At 42.4% G+C, this 22,622-nt stretch overlaps 1 protein-coding gene across 1 annotated transcript in view; it reads right to left on the bottom strand.

Moving 5' to 3' along the window:
* The window catches only part of EXT1 (exostosin glycosyltransferase 1), a 290,768-nt gene that overhangs the window by 23,424 nt on the left and 244,722 nt on the right, over positions 1–22,622 (bottom strand). Inside the window, exons 2-4 of the mRNA XM_001924980.6 lie at positions 14,856–14,949; positions 13,158–13,265; positions 7,481–7,600 (exon numbers count right to left, since the gene is read on the bottom strand). Coding sequence (XP_001925015.2) covers positions 7,481–7,600; positions 13,158–13,265; positions 14,856–14,949 — 322 coding nt within the window. The remainder of the gene's footprint in view (positions 1–7,480; positions 7,601–13,157; positions 13,266–14,855; positions 14,950–22,622) is intronic.

Here is a 22,622-nt window from a genome sequence, read left to right as displayed (position 1 = left end):
GCTAAAATGCCGCTGTCTAGGTATTCATTATAAGAATGTTGCCATGGCTGTGAAGAGTTTTTACATGGCTAGCCATTTCACTTTGTACAGTTTGTATTCCAGTTTTTAATTATTTGGACCTTCCAATTTTACGTCTACTAATTTTCCTTTATAGGTTTACATTTAGATCCCTTCTCTTTATACTTTCCAAATGCAGGTACATTCTAGCATGTGGTCGCTTAAATAAGTTTGGATATGAAGACATAGAACACACTGGCAATGGGTGGACAGCAGCATAAATCCAACCCACACACAGGTGACATGGGATGCAAAGACGTCACCATTCACTTCGGCCCTCTGGGGTGGTATGATTCTCAGTGTTTAGTTTCCCCTTGGTTCAGTATCACAACAATGTTATATTTTTGAAATCAGGGATATGATCAATAATGGTATTCTATCAAAATGCCAAAAAACATTTTATACTCTCTTCAAACGTACGATATCAGCAAAGGTATGAGAGCAATAGCAAATGGCAAATTTAACCTGGGTTGGGGATTTTCTGTGATGGCTCAGTGGAAACGAATCCGACTGGCATCCATGAGGACGCAGGTTCGATCCCTGGCCTCACTTAGTGGGTTAAGGATCCAGAGTTGCCATGAGCTGTGACGTATATTGCAGATGTGGCTTGGATCTGGTGTTGCTGTGGCAGTAGCATAGGCTCGCAGCTGTAGCTCCAATTTGACCCCTAGCCTGGGAACCTCCATATGCCATGGGTGCAACCCTAAATAGACCAAAAAAAAAAAAAATTAACTTGGGTCAAGCAATTTGCCACCTTTACATCTTACTGTCCTCGTATGTAATAAGCAATATCACATTATTTATAACAACTTCTCAGAATCTGTTGGGAATGGCTGCCTAAGTCTTTATTGTTAAGACTTGATTTATTTTTGCCTTTTTAAAAAAAATCTCATTTCTGTGTTCATTTCCTAGGCATGGATTTTTCCATTTTTACACAGCTATACTATCATGGATATTAGATCTTATAGATCTTGCCATATTATTAATAGTATTCATGGTTTACCTATCCTAAATGACCAACAATAGTTCAATTATTTTCAGCAAAGCAATGGACACATTTATGAGTTAAAACTTTCCACATTTAGGACTCCGTCAAAGGGCATGAACACTTGAAAGGCTGTTCATATGTATTGCCAAATGATTTTCTGAAAGCTTGATATCAACTTGCCTTTTCAAAAATTTGAAAAAAGTATGGATCTCATTTCATCAAATTAGAAAGGTAGGGAGTTCCCAATGTGGCTCAGTGGTAACTAACCTGACTAGTATCCATGAGGATGTGGGTTCAATCCCTGGCCCTGCTCAGTGGGTTAAGGCTCTGGCATTGCTGTGAGCTGTGGTGAAGTTACAGACAAGGCTTGGATACTGTGTTGCTGTGGCTGTGGTATAGGCCAGCAGCTGTAGCTCGGAGTCAAACTTCCTAGCCTGGGAACTTCCACATGCCATGGATGCAGCCCTAAAAAGACCAACAACAATAAAAAAAAATATAAAGGTCATTTTGTCTCTCTCCTAATGTCCAGATCTCCCTATTGCTACACTGGACAGTTCCCAGGACCCCTTCAGGGCACTTAGTGTTCATTCTTGATTGCTGTAGAAGCCACCACATATAAAGCTTGGACACTATAAAGAAAATCAACACATCCATACACGGAAACACATACACACACTCCCAAAAAAACTGTTTCCTTACAGCCCCAAATAGCACCCTCAATAGTGAAAATATTTCCCATTAATGTGGATTCAAAGGGAAGAATGACAAGCACATTATTTTTCATTCTTATATGCCATCTGCTATTGTTTATAGGTTACAGTCATTCTAGGTGGCCCTGATTTGGTCTTTTGACCAATGCAATGTTGCTTAATACACGCAGTGCTGCCATATGCCACCTCACTCCAAATCAAAGCAATCTTCTATTTCCATTCTCTCACTGATGTTAAACTTTTATTGTACAACAGCATCAGCAACACTATAGTTCGAATGTGCAGTTAGATAATTGAAGACAGAAATGGAGAATACTTCATAAAACTTATTAAAACAGTGGTTTTCCAGCTACCATTCATACGTTATTACAAGGTCATGCCCTTTTCTTTGGCTCAGCCTGATTCTGACTGAGCTCCTAGGGTTCCATCTTTAGTGCCAGCTAACTGTGGTGCAACATTTTGACAAAAAATGGAATCCAAGAAGCAACCCTGTCTTTGTGGTATTTTATCCCTGTCCCCAACATTCCTTCTCAATTTGCACCCAAAAATTAGCTCCACAGAGAGTATCTCTTCTTTTTTTTTTTTTTTTTTTGGTCTTTTTGCCATTTCTTGGGCTGCTCCTGTGGCATATGAAGGTTCCCAGGCTAAGGGTCTAATCAGAGGTGTAGCTACGCTGGACCCACAGCAACACGGGATCCGAGCTGTGTCTGCAACCTACGCCACAGCTCACAGCAACGCCAGATCATTAACCCACTGAGCAAGGGCAGGGATCGAACCCACAACCTCATGGTTCCTAGTCAGATTTGTTAACCACTGCGCCATGACAGGAACTCCTTTTTTTTTTTTTTTTTTTTTTTTTTTGAGTATCTCTTCTTAAATAGTTCCTTAATTCCAAGATGCAGAAATTTCAAATGGACTGGAAATACTGGCCCACTCCCAAGTAGGACAGAGGGCAGCATAAGTGGAGGTATGAACAAATGGACCCTGGCTTTGGGAGAAGGATGAGGTGTCCTGATCCCCACTGTATCAAAGAACTACCTACAACTCTAAGGTTCACCATCTCCAAAGAGCAAGTAATTCCCTTTCTGAGACCCAGAATATAGCGTGTAAGGAAGAAAAAGTTTGAGTGTACAACATCCTCAAAGCAAGGGAACCTCAAATCCATGTTATCTGAGGCTAACTCTGAATTATCCTCAGACTGTAGGCACTCCAGCAAGGACTGAAGGACTTATGTTATCTAATTTCTAAGTCGTGTAGGAATTTTTTATTGCAATCATTAAATCTTTTGTTTTTGGCTGTGCCCATAACCTAAAGAAGTTCGCAGGCTGGGGATCAAATCCATGCCCCAGCAGCGACCCAAGCTGCTACAGTGACAATGCCGGATTCTTAACCCACTCCTCACATCATTTTTATGAACATATTGGCTGTTCAATTATGAGTGCGGATGGCATTTCCTGCTTTTTTCTGTTTTCCTGTTCATGTTGGGTCTTGGAGTAATCTGAGCTCTGAATTAAAAAGGGAACTGGATGATATCTCCTATGCAATTCATTTCAGAGGACAAATTTTTACAATCCAATTCTGGAACTATATGAGGAGATTGTGACAGTTGCTATAAATTTGAATGAAGTATATGGTTTGGTAAAAACAACTGTGCATGGCTTAAATCCAAGGGGAAGAAGGCCTTTCCAGGTACAGAGATGAAAACAGCTGGACTTAAGAGCCTATGCTGATGAATATAACACATTCAACTGTTATTAGGCTAATTGAGCACTGCTAACTTAACAGGCAAGAGACCAGAGCTATTCAATAAGCCATACTCAAAAGTAACGTAATTAATGAGATACCATCTCTCATCTGCTGAATTAGCAAATTTGTGTATGGGTGCGTTTGAATTAGGATCCTGAAGCCGACGAAGATATACAGCAGGAGATGGTGTCCCCCCGATGGCTTGTGAGAATCTTTTGATATAGCCAGCCTTTTGAAAGAGTAATTTGGCAAAACCTATCATGAGCCCTAGTCATGCCTGGACTCTTTGGTTGAATAATCCCATTTCAGGGTCTCCGTTCCAAAGAAATAAAGACATGTAGACGGTCATTGCTTAGATAAAGATATCTCTATCTAGAAGTTCCCATCGTAGCTCAGTGGTTAAGGAATCCGACTAGGAACCATGAAGTTGCAGGTTCAATTCCTGGCCTCGCTCAGTGGGTTGAGGATCCGGTCTTGCTGTGGTGTAGGTCACAGACGTGTCTTGGATCTGGCATTGCTGTGGCTGTGGCCTATGCCAGCGGCTACAGCTCCGATTAGACCCCTAGCCTGGGAACCTCCATATGCCGCAGGTGTGGCCCTAGAAAACAGACAAAAAGACCAAAAAAAAAAAAGTCTCTATAAAAAAGAAATAATTACAAACAACATTAAATAGTCAATAATAGCAGATTGGTTAAATAAATAGAGGTTCATCAAAGGATGGAATATAGGGTGAAAAAATGAAAATGTGGTCAGTGGTTTGTGAAAACACTTTTCTTAAGGATTGGACAACTACACAGCAATTTGTCAAAAAAATAAAAGTTCATATTTTTCAACACAGATCATATGTAAATCGATGACTTCCCTGGTGGCTCAGAGGGTTAAAGATCTGGCATTGCCACTGCTGTAGCTCTGGTAGCTGCTGTGGGAAGGGTTTGAGCCCCAGCCCTAGAAATTCCACATGCCACAGGTGAGGCCAAAAAAAAAGTAAATCAGAATAAATAGTGAAATGTAAAAAATTAACCATGAAAGTACTAGAAAAGTGTGTGTGTGTGTGTGTGTGTGTGTGTGTGTGTGTGGTGCACAAATAAAATTATGGGTCAAAAAGTCCTTTCTAAACAGTAGCCAATGGAAAAGCCACTGATGAAAAGATTGCCCAACCATAAACAAAATAGGAAGGCATACCACAATCAGGGGGAAATATTTGCCACAAAAGAATCAAAGGGTTAATATTTTTAATATACTAAGCTCTTAAAAGTTAATGAGAAAATTGAGACATTGTTGCCATTTCTATTTCTTTCTTTGTGAGCTGCCTGAGAAATACATGAAAAATATTCATTCTTATTAAGATCTTAAGAAATATGAATTAAGAAAATAATGATTTATCATTTTGAGGATATAATCTCCAATATGGTGAAAGTGAAACCAACGAAAATAATTAAAATAGGTCCTCTCATACAAGCTAAGGAAATAGAATTATTTAAATTCTGTTGAAGAAAAATGAACAATTCATATTAGAAACCTTAGCATTTGGCATATTCTTTGAAACAGGACTGCGATTTCCAAGAATTTATCCTAAGGAACTAATCTTGAACACGCACAGCAATTTGGTATGAGGCTATTTGCATCAATGATGTATATAATAATGAAAAACGAGAAAAAATTTAACAGCCTCAAACTGGGATTAGTTAATGGAACTAAGTGACAGCATGAATGGAGTATTATATAGTCATTAAAATAACGGTAGAAAAATCTAATGGTATACCATCAACGAATACAATATTAAGCCCAAAAAATGGCTAAGTATAGAAAGACTCCTCTTTGTTTTTATTTTCACTTTTTTGCTTTTTAGGGCCACATTTGTGGGATAAAGAAGTTCCCAGGCTAGAGGTCAAATTGGAGCTGCAGCTGCTGGCCTACACCACAGCCACAGCAATGTTGGATCCTTAACCTGCTGAGCAAGGCCAGGGATTGAACCTGCATCCTCGTGGTTACTAGTCGGGTTCTGAACCCACCGAGCCAAAATGGAAACTCCAAAAGATTCCTCTTTAAAAATGACAACATATTTATACATTTGCAAGGAAAAAAATGAATATGTATATATTTATGTGTATGTACATATGTCAGTAGGGATTTGTATGGGGAGACTATTTTATTTCTGTACTATAAGTATTTTCTACCATTTTCTAAAATGAACATGAATGTCTTTGATAAAAAGCACTCATTCCAAAAAGCAAAACAAAACAAAACAATTGATATTCAACTTTCCTTAAGAAGGGCCTAGGAAGGGCCTTAGAGGGGGGACAGGATCAAAGAAAAGGGTGAAATTTATTCCACAGTCATATCCACAACTATGAATGGAAGTGAAAACTCAATTTTCCAGAATGTTTTTGGAGGAATAAGACAAATCTGCATGTAAAAAGGAAGCTCTCGGCGCGGGAGGATGGGAGGCTGTACAACTATAAATATAATTCATGGAATTATTTTAACAATAATAAAATAAACTATTCACCGTCTAAAAAAATAAAGAAGGAAGCCATCGGGAACATTGTACCTATCCCCTCTCTTGGGTGGGCCTAGGTCCTAAAGAGTCCTTGTCATGTGCTTCGAGGATGAAAACAAGGCACCCATTCGGGACAGGCCACACTGATGGAGCGTGGCCACTTAGGAGCAGTAGCCCAGGCCAGAGGTGGGGTAGGTCCGTGCTCTAGGGCTTCCAGGGGCCCAACCTGCAGTGGCTTGGACATGAGGGAGGCCAGGACAACAGCCGCATGGACCAAACAGGATGACTTCATTTATCTTGGTATTTCTCAGACTTATCACAGTGTGCACTCCCAATTACATTAGGTTTTTGGAGCCATAATCACTTGTGCAAAGAAAATACTTCCAAGGTGAGGTTGCACAGGCCCCCACCTCCCACCTCCTGTTGCAGACACTCGGAATTACCTCAGTGCTGGGCTTCACTGAGGACCACTGCTCTCCTTCCAGTCATTCACAAGTGTGCAAATTCCTAAATCTTTTCTTAGCTCTTCCTGCTACCTTGGTGTAGCCCCAGGCCATCGCTATCTGCTCTATTTCCAAAGGTTTTAATCATTTCTGGGCTTCCGTTCCCTCTTTCCCTCCTGCCTGCAAAAAAGTAGCTGGGAGATGGGTACCTGTCTGTCTGCCCAGAAGATTTTCTGATTTCATAAAGTTTAATGCTTGCGGTACCAGATGGGTATAATCCTGATATTTCTCTTTTTAGGGCGGCACCTGCGGCATGTGGAAGTTCCCAGGCTAGGGGTCGAATTGGAGCTGCAGCTGCTGGCCTACACCACAGCTACACAGGATCCAAGACATTACTGTGACCTACCCCAGAGCTCACGGCAATGCCAGATCCTTAACCCACTAAGCGAGGCCAGGGATTGAACCCAAGTCCTCAAGGATACTAGTCGGGTCCATTGCCAGAGCCACAACAGGAACTCCCTGATTTTTTTCTTAATACAACTTTGCAACAGTGATGCTGGTTGGGTTACATACATCTTGAGAATTAATTTGGCTGTACCCCAATGCCACTAGACTATGGTACCCAGTAAACTACTCACACTTTTAGAATGGGAAAAGATTTTCCCCTGCTTGGTCACTATCTGTTTCCTAAGTGGGCTCCAAAAATATGCCTCCAAAGGATGCCACTGAGTGTGAATGACAGAAGGACAGTCATTAGCTACCTATCTGTGAAATGACAGAAGACAGAGCCGACCTCTATGTCAAGAAGTGTAATTTCTCCCATGTCAGTTTTCCTCTGTGGAGTTTGCCAAGCACGGAGATATTTGCTTTGGCATGGCCAGGCAAGTAAAAAGGGGGTTAACTGACACATCCAAGTACAGAAAGTTCAGTTTTGCCTCATTTGACCAATTACACATCACTAATAGCAAAAGAGAATGTGGAGAGAAACATATAAAGGGCCATTATTCAAGACTGAGAGCCAAGTGGTCTCACTTACCTCTAGTGTAGTTAATACAATCTTCTCAACTGAAGAAAAATAAGCCTCCCACAAGAATTGTGTCTGCTGTCTAAGTGCTAGGATTTTATCCTGATGAATAGACCTGATTGTAGAAGGAATCTGTAATACAAGGTGAACACATAATAACTATAACTGGAAAACAATGAGATGCCATTTGATCAAAATAACCCACTTGGGTTAGGCTTTTATCCTTCATAGCATTCAGCTTCCAGCATACAGAGCTACTAAAAATCACCAACCCCTAAAGTGAAAGGCCCTTGAGGGGTGTTGGCTACAAAGAGCACTCACTGGGAGTCAGCTTTAATGACGCTTAAATGCATGAGAGTTAGGACTCACTTCTAAGATCTGGTAGCAGCTTATCAGTTGCTTCAAGTGCTTCTAGAGTAGCCTTTGCCATTTTCTCAGAGCCCCTCACACCCCTGATCCTGCCCATGGACAACCAGAGTCTACAGAGAAGAGCTACAGCTTTGGGGCAAGGCTGAAAGACATCGTCTCTAAGCACCTCTAAGACACGTCATGCCAGGGACTGCAAATGAACTACAAAACAGCTTTTTAGGAGATGTCTCTCAGTCTCTCCATTTCATACGCAGCTGGGCTTACTCATTTCTATGTGCACTGGTTCCCTACCTCTCCTGAGAGCTCTTTTGCTCTCCAGCCTTCTCTCTTTCTTGGGCTCTAGCACTTACCCTAAACTAACATGATCTGCCATATATTTTTAGCCATCACTGCTCTCTACCAGGCTGCACAGTTTTAAAGGAGGGATCTATGTCCTATCCATCCTGCTACACATTTTAAAGCTAGGAGGGCAGCTTTTATGTACAGGCATACCTCAGAGATATTGTGGGGTCTGTTTCAGAGCACGGCAATAAAGCAAATCAAACAACTATTTTTGGTTTCCCAGTGCATAAAAGTTATGTTTCTAGAGTTCCCGTTGTGGTGCAGCAGAAACGAATCCACTAGTTTCCATGAGGACCTGGGTTCGATCCCTGGCCTCAATCAGTGGGTTAAAGATCCGGCACTGCCATGAGGTGTGGTGTAGGTTGCAGATGTGGCTTGGATCTGGCTTGGCTGTGGCTGTGGCATACGCCGGTGGCTACAGCTCCGATTTGTGCCCTAGCCTGGGAACTTCCATATGCCAAGGGTGCAGCCCTAAAAAGAAAAATAAATAACCAATGTTATGTTTCCACTCTAGTCTATTAAGCATGCAATAGCATAATGTCTAAAAGCACAATGTGAGTACCTTAATTAAAAGTACTTTATTCATTGCAAAATGCTAACCATCATCTGACAACACAGGGTTGATACAAACTTTCAATTTGTTTAAAAATAAAAAAGTAGCATCTACGAAGTGCAATAGAGCAAAGCAAAATAAATGAAGTAGGTATTCGGTAAATAAAAGTGGAATTGAACGTGGCCATCTGAAGCCACCATAGGGATATCATTATTTTTACTAGCAGTAAAGCTCAAGGGTTAAGCACAGGGACAGAGCAGTTAGACTGAGGTAAGATCCCTGGCTCTACGGTTTACTAGCTGTGCTTCTGTGGACAAATTATTTGCAAAGATTCCATTTCCTCACTTATAAATTGGGGATATGGTATGAACATCAGAAGGTTGTAATGGAGATCATGTAAGTGCTTTGCACAGTGCCTAGAACATAAGAAGCTTATTTAACAAAGCAATTATCACTACTACTATTATTGACCTAAGGGTGATGTTAGTCCAAGTTGGACCAATTGCTTAAAACCTGCATGTGACCTTGCTTGGGTATGAAGCTTTGAAATGTACTCCGAGGGCATCTGTCTGGTGAGTTTCCCTGGCTTGCTCCCCATCTTCTCCAATAGCCCAAGGTCTGTTTCCTTTATGGAGTCTAAACTCTTAGGGGAGAGTCCTTATGATTAGCAACTGGCCTTTGGGGCTCACCTCTTTCTGCATGCTTGCCTCCCTAATGTGTGACTAATCAGACAGACACGGGGGCTGGGTCTGAAGTAGAAATACTCCGTCAGCTGCTTTAATAAGAAAGTTACCCATGGCACTCTGGCTAAGACTTCATCTGAATTTCCAGTGGAGAGGAAGGAGCTAAGAGTCTTTTTTTTTTTTTTTTTTTTTTTTTTTTTTTTTTTTTTTTTTGATTCAAGACCACTCTTCTGGGAAGCAATAGAACTGCTTCACAGTATGGACATAGGTTAAGCTCACTTGCTCCCCCATTGTCCAAAAACAGATACTAATTCTGTAGCCCCAAAGTGGGTAACTCGATTCCCAACACTGAGGCAGCATAGAGGCAACAGCAAAGGAGAAACACTGGCAGGCAAACATTCGCCTGAAATCAGAGCTCAAGGTCAAGTGGGGGTAAAATATTCTTTGAGAAGCTAGAGACACTATTCAGATCGTGAATCCCTGACAAGCCAAAGCACATTTATTTTTATTTAGTGAGAAAACTACCTCGCTTGCCAAAGAAAGACTAGGAAAAAAACTGTCCCCCTCACTGTTCATAATCATGCCCTCTTCTGAATGTCAATGGTATTTTCTCAGAGTCATATAGGTTGACTTTACTGTTTTATCATGGTCATGAGGAACCAGTGCATTAGAAAAATGTCAAAAGCTATCATCACTATGTGGTCTCCAGAAAACTGAGTAGGCTGTGGGTACGAAGTGAGAAAGAATATCGCACATTAGTTACCAATACATCCACTCTCTTATATAAGCCAAATTTTGATGGTACCACATCGAGTGAAATATATCCTATCCGTTTTTACGTATGATACAAGTGTCTCACAGAACCCTGCAAAGTGCTCTGGAAGATAATTCCAATTGATTGAAAAAACAGAGTTCCAAGTTTTAATGGCATTTGGCTATTGGTTATTAATCTGCTTGTCCTGAGAGACAGGTATGGGAAAGTGATAAATTAATTCCAATTTGGCCTGACTGTTCAAAGTTGTAGAACTCAGGGAAGTCTTAATAAAAGGTCATGCATGGTAACTAAACTAATGGAATCCACCAAAATAGATATAGGAAAACAACGGGAGCTCTCTTGGTGACATGACAACAAGAATATATGCAAATACAAACATCCGAGCCGTGCTAAAACAGGAAATGAAAAATTGTAACATAACAAAAACATTTCCCAGAGCAGACATTTGGGCTGGGTGCCAGCTCTCTTAAAACCATTGTCAACGGCAGTGTAGTCGCCGTTCAATATGGAGGCAGCTGTGCAAAGACAGACTGTATATGAGAGAAGAAAATGCCAGCAACTTTGAATGGGTGTAGAATGAAAAACAAAATCTCCAGTGGCATGCCAGAAAGTTGCTTCGGAAGTTGAAATGCTCCTGGGGAATCAACTCTGGTGAAATGGTAGAGACTGAACAACCACAATTCAGGATCTTGGAATGTGCTCCACCTCACAAACTCCGACTTACTCCCATCAAATTCATAGGAGCCCTGGTACATAAATGGAGAAATTATGACTCATATTTTATTATTCCCTTTCTTAAATTTCCTTTAAACAAGCATGCATTGTTGTTGTTGTTGTTGTTATTATTATTATTATTATTATCATTTGGCCACATCTGAGGCATATGGAAGTTCCTGGGCCAGGGGTCAAATTGGAGCTGCACCTGCCAGCCTGCGCCACAGACAAGGCAACACCAGGTCCAAGCTGCATCTGCAACCTACACCACGCTTATGGCAACGATGGGTCCTTAACCCACTAATCCACAACAGGAACTCCATAGCATGCATTATTTTTTAAAATCATAAGAGGAAGGGAAAAGGCAAAATGGAAAAGAACCACAGCTATCACTTTTGTTTGGCCTTCCATGGTCAATGTTTTAGGCACACACCATCTCACATGGGGAGGACTCGAACTGATCACGTGTTCCTCTCTTGCTTCTAAGGTCCCAGGGGCCTTGGAGGTCACAGATCTGAGTACCCAGACAGAAGGTACGTCTTGGGAGCTATGTTCAGTTTGGCTTGCCTATTTCATAGCTCTCTCGGTTACAGATATTTTACCTGTTACCATAGGGAGAGTACTGAGTTATTTCACCAGCCAGGCAGCAGACTGACCAGCAGCACAGAAGCAGAATCAGTGACTGAGTTAGAAACTTACTTTTCTGCATGTTAAAAAAAAGCGAGGATGTTACAAATATATCATTCTACAGATGTTTGTGGTAGTTCAAGATAAAGTACAATGCCATGAAAGAAAAGCATTAAGAATATCCCAACATTCTAGAGAAAAGAGTAAGGCATCTTAGGTTGAAGCTACAATATTATTACACAAAGCGGCTTTAGAAATCCTCCAACTAACTATTCCTATCCTTGGATTTTTCACTGAGTATCCAATCCTCCTTCCCAGGCAGCTCTTGAGAAGGTCAAACTTTTATTAGGCACCTTTGTGGAAGATTACTTGATAGGTATGTGTGGATTTATTTCTGAGCTCTCTATTCTGTTCCATTGGTCTATATATATCTGTCTTTATGCCAGAACCATACTGTTTTGACAACTATGTATGTCCTTATGATAGAACCATACTGTTTTGATGATGTAGCTTTATAATATATTTGAAAATTAGGGACTATGATGCCTCGGCTTGGTTCTTCTTTCTCAAGATTGATTTGGCTATTTGGGGTCTTTTCTGGTTCTATATGAATTTTAGGGCTGTTTTTCTACTTCTATTAAGAAAATGCCATTGGTATTTTGATAAGAATTGCCTTGAATGTATAGATCACTTTGGGTAATGTGAATGTTTTAATAATATTAAGTTTTAGTTCAGCAATGCAGGACAACCTGAATGAGCCTTAAGGACATTATTCTAAGTGAAATACACCAGTCACAGAAAGACAAATACTTCATGAGTCCCCTTATATGAGGTATCTAAAGTAATCAAATTCATAGAATTAAAGACTAGAATGGTGATGACCTGGGGTTGGGGGGGGTGGGAAGTGAGGAGTTACTAATCAGTAGGCATAAAGTTTCAGTTAAGCAAGACAAATAAGCCTTAGAGACCTGCTGCAGCACACTGTATCAATACTCGACCATAACGAGCACAGGTCAACATTTAAGAGAATAGATTTCATACTATGTGTCCTTACAACAATAAAATGAAATGCAAAAAATTGAAATGACCAAAAAAATGCATTTTAAAAAACCTATACATTTTTCATGAGAGGCTGTTCTCTTAACTATACATCTTAAAGATAATACTCACTTGGGTACCCAGACTAGATCATTTGAGCGATGATTACACTAATTATCAAAATCAGCCCTAGAGACCTCTTTCTGATAATTAATCTGAAGGCAAATACGGAAATGGGAAAGGAGTACAAATTAGCAGTAGTACAACTGGTATGAAACCCTCTGGTATCATTTCTAAGCATTTGGGATACTGAAGGGGGTAGATACACACCTCCGCTCAGCATCAAATTTCATGTCCTCTACCTGCAACTTCTCCTTTTCTGAATATATTCCCCGGACCAGAACAGACTGTGTGTTGGGGAGTGAACAATGCCATGTTAAATGACTTCATATTCACCCTGACACAAGCAATTTTCTCCTGCTAAAATTTCTTTTATAGAGCTGACCTTTTGGATTCATCTTCTTTGAAAGTTTGGACGGGGGCAGCAATAACCCACTGATCTGTTGAAGGCCACAGCCCCTTCCTTACCTGTAATAACAATCGCTCATCGCCTATGACGGCAGCTTGGTTCCAATTAATCACTTCAGAGAATGGCAACTCCCATCCATTGCTGAGCATCACAGGGACACAGGCAGCCTGAGCAAAGAAGGGGACTTTGTGAGTGTGAGGGAGGCGGCAGCAGGAACTGTTCTAATCAGGGGTGACATGGGTACAAATTCAATTACTGGACTGCTGAGGTCAGAAGAAAAGTAGGCGTTCAGGAATTATCAAGTCACATGAAGGCTGTGTGTACCCAGCTGCAATTTTACTATTTGCAAGTCTTGCCCTAGAAGGCTACAACCCCATTTCTATTCTAGTACACGGTTTGGCTGATCTTACTTCTCCATAGACAACTGACCTCACTGGAGAAATTTTAGTTGATGTACCAAAACTGTTCACCAACAAAAATCCTAACATAAAACCAATCTTGGACATGAATGGTCTTGTCAATGTAACCATCCCAGTCCACTTGCAAAGTGGTTCATCTCAACGTCCTGATCACGGTAGAGCAGAAGGAGGCTCAGCGTTCCTGATAAAGTGTTTTGAGGACTTAACTCTTACATGGGGCTCACCTTTCCCTTGCTATGCAAACATCAGAACCAGAACTTTGTTCCCTTCACTGTGGAAGGATCGGACTTAACTCTTACATGGGGCTCACCTTTCCCTTGCTATGCAAACATCGGAACCAGAACTTTGTTCCCTTCACTGTGGAGGGATCCCAACCACTGTTGTACCAATTTCCTACTTGCCCAGTGACCTAAGAGCTAAGGAGCATCAGGCTCATGACAAATTCTGGCTGCAAATAACCTGTAATCCAAAGCAGAGAGCAGTTTGCTCCATGCAAAAACCCAAGAGGCTAGGGGAACGGTAACGATGGTATGCTGCGTGGAACATGCCAGAAAAGACTTTCGAGAGAAGGACGCTCTCCTGTTGGAGGACAGGACAGAATGATGGAAGTTAGGAAGCACTGTGACAAACAGCAGAGATTCAGGCCAGGTGCAGAGCACCGAGGAGGAAAGGACACAAAAGCAAGGGGTCAAGGAGAAGAGGAGAGAGGATGAGGACATGCGTTCTTGCCAACCAGGAGGCTGGCAGCGATTTCCAGGTTGGATGCGTGGGGCGCTGTCTCAGCAGCTGAAGGCGTTCCTGCAGCCTCGAGGTTAACAGCAGAGTCTCACAGCTCTGCGGTGGGTGAGTACCACCACCCTGCTGGGCATCACGCTCAGAATTTGGAGGAAGCGAGTGACAACTGAGATGGGGACAGAACAGACAACGTGGCTTTGGGGAAATACCAGGCATAAAAGCCATTTCTGCTGCTCTCGAGCCTGGCTTCCAGGAGAAGGAGGGCTGAGTCTCTGTGAGGAGCCCAGCTCGGCTGCCTGGTGGGGAATCAGATCTGCCCTCTTGTTTGCAAAAGTGTCTCTGAAGAACCCATCCTCCCTTGAGATTCCCCTTGAATTTTCTCATGTTCAAAGGTGTGAGCGTAAATCCCCCCCTCCGACCCAACTCATAAACAACACTGCAGAATCTCGTGGGAAAATAGATTTCAGGTGTTCAGGGCAGACCATGCGTTCTGTTTGGATTCCAGGAGAAGTGCTCAGGTTAAACACCCTTTCCAAGCCACTCCCCACCGCCCAGTCTGGTGTCGTCCGCAGCCCTGTTCTGGGGAGGATCAGGGTCACTTACCTGCAGAGCCTCCAGGAACCTGAAGGACCCAAGCCTGCGACCACGAGGAACCAGACAGAAAGTGGCATTGTGCAGCATTTCCCGATAATCATACCTAGAAGGAGAGGGGGAGCCATCAGCAAACTGAGACCAGTTAGGAATGGGGCAGGGGCAGGGCGGGGATGAATGAACAACCGTGGGTGCACACCTGCGTGAAACTGCCTAGAACAACTCCGGATGCACACTGACCAGCCTCACTTTCCCAGGGGGGACGGTGGGGAGGGTTGCTGCATGAAGGAGAAGACATGTGAAACTTACGTTTGCCCAAGCAATCAGGGTCTTTTGCAAACACCGCGGAAAAGACAAGTCTGATGGTAGCAATATGGCTTGGGCTCGCCCAGCCTTTGTTTCCCAGATCAAATTTGTGTGTCTTGATGAAACAGGTTGCCCCCACAAGCTTCAAAAATAGTCACTGCTAGTGGTTCTTTTTTAACGCCACTGTTCTTTGGTAAAACTGAGACTTTTTTGTTTTCTACCTAGGTTTTTCAGACGTACTCAGGAAACCTCCATGACAAAAACACAAAATACGTATTTTCTTCTTCAAGCTGGAGTCTCTACATTTAACCAAGAACATTTGGTCACCCCAGACAAACACTCCTGTATAAGAATGGTTGGCATGATTCATAGGGGAAAGAGGGGGTGAGAGAGAGAGGAGCCTGCCTAAGAAATTGGCAAAGAGGAACAAAAATATGGGGGAAAATGAGGAGAGAGAAAACCAGGGGATGCAGAAAACTGGGCTGCAGAAGAGAGGATCGTTTCTTTGACTCAAATACCATTCAGCCGTATCACACCATTTTTGCACTTGAAAAAATGCAAAATATAACACGAACACCACCTGTCTATGCTGACGAAGTGTACGAAAGATAACAAGCATCTCATTTTGTTCAGGGGTAGCACTGTAAAAACGACGCCCACCCAACACATTCCTAAACACACGGTTGAAAGTTCACTAGGAGTTTAAGAAAACTTGGGAAAATGGCAATGATGGCTCATGTCCTATGAAGGGCCAGATTCTCAGCGTTCGGATGAAATCACTCTCCTTTTTCAAGAGCTTCCCGTGCTCAGCAGACAGGTGTGACTCTGACGGCAGCATATGTCACCAGCATTTTCTGACTCTAATAGTCTAATTTAATCGTAGCCTGAAGGCACTGGATTCTTCCCTCCTCTTTTTGGGATACTGATATATACGTTTATATTTTTAAAGTCCACATCTATTTTTATATTCTCATACAAACTAGGCATATGGGAGTAAGCCAATTTTCAATTATAAACCCGTCATTAAGGAGAACATCATGCAAAGGACCATTTGCTTAAACAAGCGTGTACAACTAATTTGCACAAGAAAAGGTCACCATGAACGGATAAAGATTATCTCCATTGAGAGTAAAAATTTAAAAAAAAAAACCTTGCTGCATTAATTAAACTGCAAAATAGACTTCAAAGTAGAAAAGATTTTTAAGAGGGCTCAAATTTAGCTAAATTAAAAAATATTAAATTGTGACAGTAATGGCTTCTCTTTTTCTCATCAAACAAAGGGAAGTAATTGACAAGTATCTTCAAGTTCAACAATGGATAGTCTGAATATCTATCTAATTGATGAGGAAGAGGGAAATATGTACACATACACACACACACCCCTCAATATACATACATATACACACATAGTTTAAACTGAAACTTTTTTTAATATAAAAAAGGTCAACGAGACTTCAGGCTACATACAGCAAAGTTTAATAAATGCCTAGAATAGAAGCCCCTGAGGGACTGGAACAGAAGGCCCTACCTCCTCATCATTAGGCTGCTAAAAATGTAAAAGTCTATTAATGTTCAGGATTGTAACAAGCTTCAAAGTTGCCAGTTGCAGAATTTACTTTAAGGAGGGAGAGGAAAGGCAGAGAACTCATCGGAAAAACTCAGATGACAGCTATTCAAGGTGTTGATTTTTAAATGGTTGTCTAGAAGGAGGATTTGCTGATGTAGTGGATAAAGCTTACGTGATTGAAACTTGTGTTCATTCACATAATAGGTCACAGGGGCTGGGGGCCAAGCATTCTTCCTGGGACCAGGAACCCACTAGGCAAGCTGTGAGATGAAGAACAAAATGATGAGCTTTCTGGGCCTCGGTTTCCTCATCTGAAAAATGAGTCAGTTGGGCAAGATGACGACAGATGGTTTTGGACGTCTCATTATTCACTCTTAGCATTTTTAGGGATGAAATAAGAATGCCCCAGAAGTTTCCATAACCATTGTACATACATATTACGTATGTGTGTCTATAGAAATCTGCTCGTGTACACAATGTACGTGTGTCTTTATACTGACACTCAGAGACACCTACAGAAACATAACCACGCATGACTTACAATAAGGATTTTCTGATTTCTAACCATGCTTAGCCCCTGAACCTGCCTCTCTCTTGGGCTCTAGTGGCAGTGAGCTTAGGAATTACTACATGGTACAATGGAAGAAGTAATGATATCTACAAGGGGGACAGTCTTTCTAATTGAGTCATGTACGTTCTTGGTGTCCTCCCACTCAGCTCCCTGATGTTCTCATCCACCCTCCATCCACTTCCTTTGAGGTGCTTAAACTCATTCATTTCCTCAGTCATTCTCTCCGGAAGTATATGTTCCAGGCACTGTTCTAGTTCTGTAGATACTGTGCAGAGAAGAAGCACCTCCAGTTGCAAGACCTACCAACGAACGAGGCACTGGATAACCAGAAAGGGCTAATGAGAACTCAGGTGTAACATCTGAAGGTGTTTGTACTTAGTACACTAAGGAAGGCTGGCCTTCCAGATGACACTGTACAGAAGTGTGAGAAGACCCTTCCTAGCAAAACAACAACTTAACTGGTACAAATTATAGAAATATTCATTTAAATTTTCTGGAAACTCTCTTAAGGGCACCATGACAAATGGAAAAACATTGGTGGTTAAGAAAATCTATCAAGTCCCGGCAAGAGCCATGAGACTGCGGCATCTGAGCCAAGACCTGTTCCATTACCAACCCCACTGGCTCTGTCTTATAGGAGCTCTAACCTAGGCGAGTGCAACCTAGGCTTCAGCATCCCCTCTCCCCAGCTCCCATCAAGCAGGTGCAAAGACAACCTATAGAAAGGAGAAAATATTTGCACATCATAAATCTGATGAGGGACTTGTATCCAGACTGGGTAAAGAACCCTTCTTATAACTCAACAAGCAAAAGACAAATAATCCAATTTAAAAACAGGCAAAGGATTTGAATAGTCTTCCAAAGAAAATATACAAAGTGCCCATAAGCACATGAAAAGATACTTCACATCATTAGTCATTCGGAAAATACAGATGAAAACCAGGAAACATCACTCTATACCCGCTAGGATGGTTACACTCAAAACCACGGATTATAGCAGGTACCGATGAGGCTGCAGAGAAATTGGAACCCTCGTATATTGCTGGCAGGAAGGTAAAATGGTGTGGCCACATTGGAACATAGTTTGGCAGTTTCTTCTAAAACTAAAAATGGACTTAGCATCTGACCCAGCAGTGGCACTCTTGGGCATTTCTCCCAGAGAAATGAAAACTTACTTTCACACAGACACTTGTCCAGGAACGTTCACAGCAGTGTTATCCTTAATAGCCCCAAACTGGAAACTATTCAGATGCCCTTCCATGAGTGAATCCTCCAACCAACTGTGGTACAGGTATAGCCGAGAATACTTCTCAGCAATAAAAGGAAATGAATGATGAATACACACCAACCTCAAGGAAATTAAGTGAGAAAGCCGATCTCAAAAGGACATCTCCTGCATGATTCCGTTTATATAGCATTCATGAAATAACATAATTACAGGGATGGAGAACAGATTAGTGATTACCGGTAGAATGAGACTGGGGGGAAGATTAGAAGATGACAGGTCACGTGAGGGAGACAATCTTTTTAGAGAGGATTTCTTCTCTCTGACTTGGGTTTAGAAATGTAAATCACATCTTCTTAAGAACAAGAGCTAATGAACACATGATATCCTCAGCAAGAGGGTAAGTAGATGAGGGAGGCCACTAATCTCTGAGAACTCTCAGCTTTAATTAATAAATGGTTTTGGTACCCTTTTCAGATGGCCATTAAGTCCCCCATTGTATAGGTGTTGACACAAAAGATAGAACAGTTTCCATAAACTACGGCAATGAAAAATGCCGTAAAAATGACATGACCCTGTCGTTAACCTAGAAACCAAAACCATTTTACAGCCGGAATAATTTTCTCCTTATTGCAGTGAATAATGCATGGGACACACCCCATTTAAAATGGGCCATGTCATAAGCGAAGTCCTTCCTCTTCATAGGAATCCCTCTTTTTTTTGCGGGGGGGAGGCAGGCAGCAATTCAGTGCAACCAGGAATTGGGTGGAGGGCAGAGGTCTGTTGGGGTCTGTTGAGGTCTGCTGGGGTCTTCAGAATACGCTCTTCTAACCAGTAGCATCATTTGCATCATCTGGGAAATTGGTAGAAACTCAAATGCTTAGCCTCACCCAGGTCTGCTGAGTCAGCCACCCTGGGGAGAAAGGCCCAGAATTCTTTGTTTTAACTTGCCCTCCAGGTAATTAAGAGGCACCCTAAATTTTGAGAACCACTGGCATGGTAATTAAGAGCTTAATAATTAGAAGCTTAGTGGTTAAGCAGCTTTCGACCCAGCCAAACCTAGGTTCCAATTTCAGCTTGGCTATTCACAAGCTGAGTGATCTTGGGAAAGTTATTTAATTTGTCTACATCTTAGTCTCCTGGCTGGCAGAATGGGGATAATGCTTCTACTGTGAGGATTAAATGATACATTTGAACTAAAGCATGGGCACATTATAAACAATGTAGAAATGATACCTATGATGGAAGAGAGGCAACAGAATGTAATGCAAGGCTGACTCCAAGTGAGAAAACTTGGGTTGAAGAATTTGGGTTCTGCTTCTACCCCTTTCTGTGTGCCTCTGTGCAAACTCTTTAGCTTCTCTGTGCCTCAAAGATATACATGTACATACAGTAGAACCTGCAACACACTACACAACGGTAAGTTTTTGTACAAATTATATCAGTTTAAGAGGAATAAAAACGTTTCAAAAAAGTAACAAAGAAATGAAAAGAGAACAGCATTCCCAAAGACAGGGTGGGGAGAAACGTGGAGCTGACCCTTTAAAAGAAAATGAAATCAGAAGCTGTGAATCACAACAGCAGCTTCTAATTGAAAGGATTTGCCTTATTATCAAAAGCCCCACAGACAGGGATGTTGCTGGTGCAGCGAGCTCCCAGTGCCTCCTGAGCATGCCACAATTCCTCCGGGGGGTGACATCTGCCACGTGGGCCTGCTTTTTGCTAATCATAGAGGAAAGGGAGGAAGCAAGTGAGCCAGACCCTCGTCTCTGTAGTCACACGATTCTAGTCTCCCCTGATGTTGCTACAGTTTTTCTCAAGTATTTATTTATAAAGGCAGTTAACATCTACAACTGATAGGTTCCCTCTCAGTCCCCATCCTCATAAGTACTTAATCTTCTTTGCTTATACCAAGTTGGAATGTCATCCCCTAGAAGAAGAAAAAAGCACCCCAGGACAATCTATGACTGTTGTAGCTGCCTCTGGGAGAAGGGAAATAAAAGAGCTTATTACTTAGCACCTCCTCTGTGATTTTTTTCATTCATTCAACAAACAGTAGGTGAATGCCTACCATGTCTCAAGTACTGTTCAAGGAACTGATGGTTCAGGGAAAAGGTGTATGTGTTATTAAATGATTGTCATTCAGGAAGGGAAATGGGAAGATGGAGGCAAGGGCTGAGGGTTATGAAGAGAAGAGAAACAATAGCCATGACTTGGGTCAAAGAGAAGCAGGGATGCCTTCTGCAGGAATGGAGACTTTAAGGTACATATTAAAGGAAGAGCAAGAGTCAGTCTGGCAAAGAGCTGAGAGGAAGTGATGGGCATTTTGGGGGGGGGGGAGAAAGCAGAGCAGGAACAAAGACACAGAGGTGAGATAAATGCCCCCAGATTTGGGGGGGGGGGCAGAGAGGGGGTGATGAGGCTGCTGGTGCAGGCAGGGTCCCATTGGGAAGATCACGTGTGATTATCTCCTGGCCCTCAGACATGACCCTGTGCAGGCGATCATGAATCACTGAAGGGCTCAAGCTGAAGAATGACAATATTACCAAAGGAACTCTTAGGACTTGATAAAACCCAACCTCACAGGTGAGCAGTAAGTTCCAAGCCAATAATCTAGTCAACGCAGGTCACAGCTATGGTGCCTCCAGGGCCGCAGCTCTGGCTTTTCAATTCTAAAGGGCCTTTGCTTTCCACTACATGATGCCCCCTCCTGGGGCAGCTCTCACAAATGCAGTGTCTGAAAGTAATTTTCCTTAGGCAGTCAAGTCCTCAACAGCTCGCCTAGTTCAGAGCATTGGCAAGATACAGCTATCACTTAAAAGGCCTCTCCTCTGCCCCATGTCACACCAGGGGTTCAGTCCAAGAGGGTGCTTTGTTACTTAATAGCTATGTTGCCTTAGGCCCTTTCTTGGACTTTACAGATTTAATGCTTAAATTTTCAATTATTTTTGAGAATACCCAAAAGTTCACAGCATACAATAATATGCAATTGGCCCAAGGCAGATTTGAACTAAGAAACACTCAAGTGGGAATGATTCAGAGTCTTGTAGCTGGAAAATGGGTCCAGTGGCCACGGTTCTATCTCTCTTTGTAATTGACACATGGAAAAGTAGGGGTCCCTGTGGGCTTTGAGAATTCACCAGACCCACTAAGCCTGTTGCTTCACATGATCTCTGTGCCCAGGAACAAGCTACTCTACATTCTGGTGTTGGGTAGATACAGGTGGGTTATCCTGGCATTTGGTGCTGGGCCTGGCTGACCATGGCGGCTGCTGCCTCAGGGACACTCGATGGCTCCCAGTGGGAAGGCACTCAATAGCTATTTGGAGATGGCAGGGCCACTCCACCCTGAGCACTGCCTGCTGCTCGCATCTCTGGGTCAGTCCAAGGCCTAGGGATTGATTTCTTTGTGATGCTCCTCAGAACGATGCTGCCGGTCCCCAGCTGTCCACCCTTTCACATGCCTTAGCTTTCCATGGAAGCCCATCTGCTTATGGATCCATTCAGGATCCATTTCAACATTGGGAAAGGTGGGAGGAACGGGGTGTGGGCTCTAGCTAGGACGGGAGGCCCCAGGGGAGGTGGGAACGGCCCTGCACACCCCTCATTTAAGTCTCACGGCCACCCCGGAGGCGCATATTGATACACCTGCTTTTCACAGGGAAGAGGAGAGAGTCAGACGGATCCTTGAAATCAAACATCATGTCTGAACAACGGATCATAATCCTATATCAAGTCTAAACTCCCCCACCCCATCTCTACCCTCAATATCCACTGACAGCGCAGAACTATACCCTTAGCCAGGTGGTAATGAATTCAACATGTTCCAGGTACGTGATGGAGTCGACCATCTCAGTCCCCGCTTACTACACAGCAGCTCAATGGCTAATATGTAAAAGCAAGTGAAAAAAAAGGACAGCCATTAATGATAACAATTATAATAATAACTCCTCCCCCCACTGATTACATGTTTCCCATTGCTGGGGGTGGGGGCAAAACAATCTGTATTCATACCAACCCTTTCCCTCTACAACCACATGTAAAATGGCCCCATTTTACAGATGATGAAGTTGAGTCACAGAGGTTTTGTGGGGCTTGTACAGAAAGGCAG

This window comes from Sus scrofa, chromosome 4 (assembly GCF_000003025.6).
Source record: "Sus scrofa isolate TJ Tabasco breed Duroc chromosome 4, Sscrofa11.1, whole genome shotgun sequence".
Lineage (NCBI taxonomy): Eukaryota > Metazoa > Chordata > Mammalia > Artiodactyla > Suidae > Sus > Sus scrofa.
The sequence above is the reverse complement of the archived record's forward strand: the minus strand, read 5'-3'. Positions and strand labels throughout refer to the sequence as shown.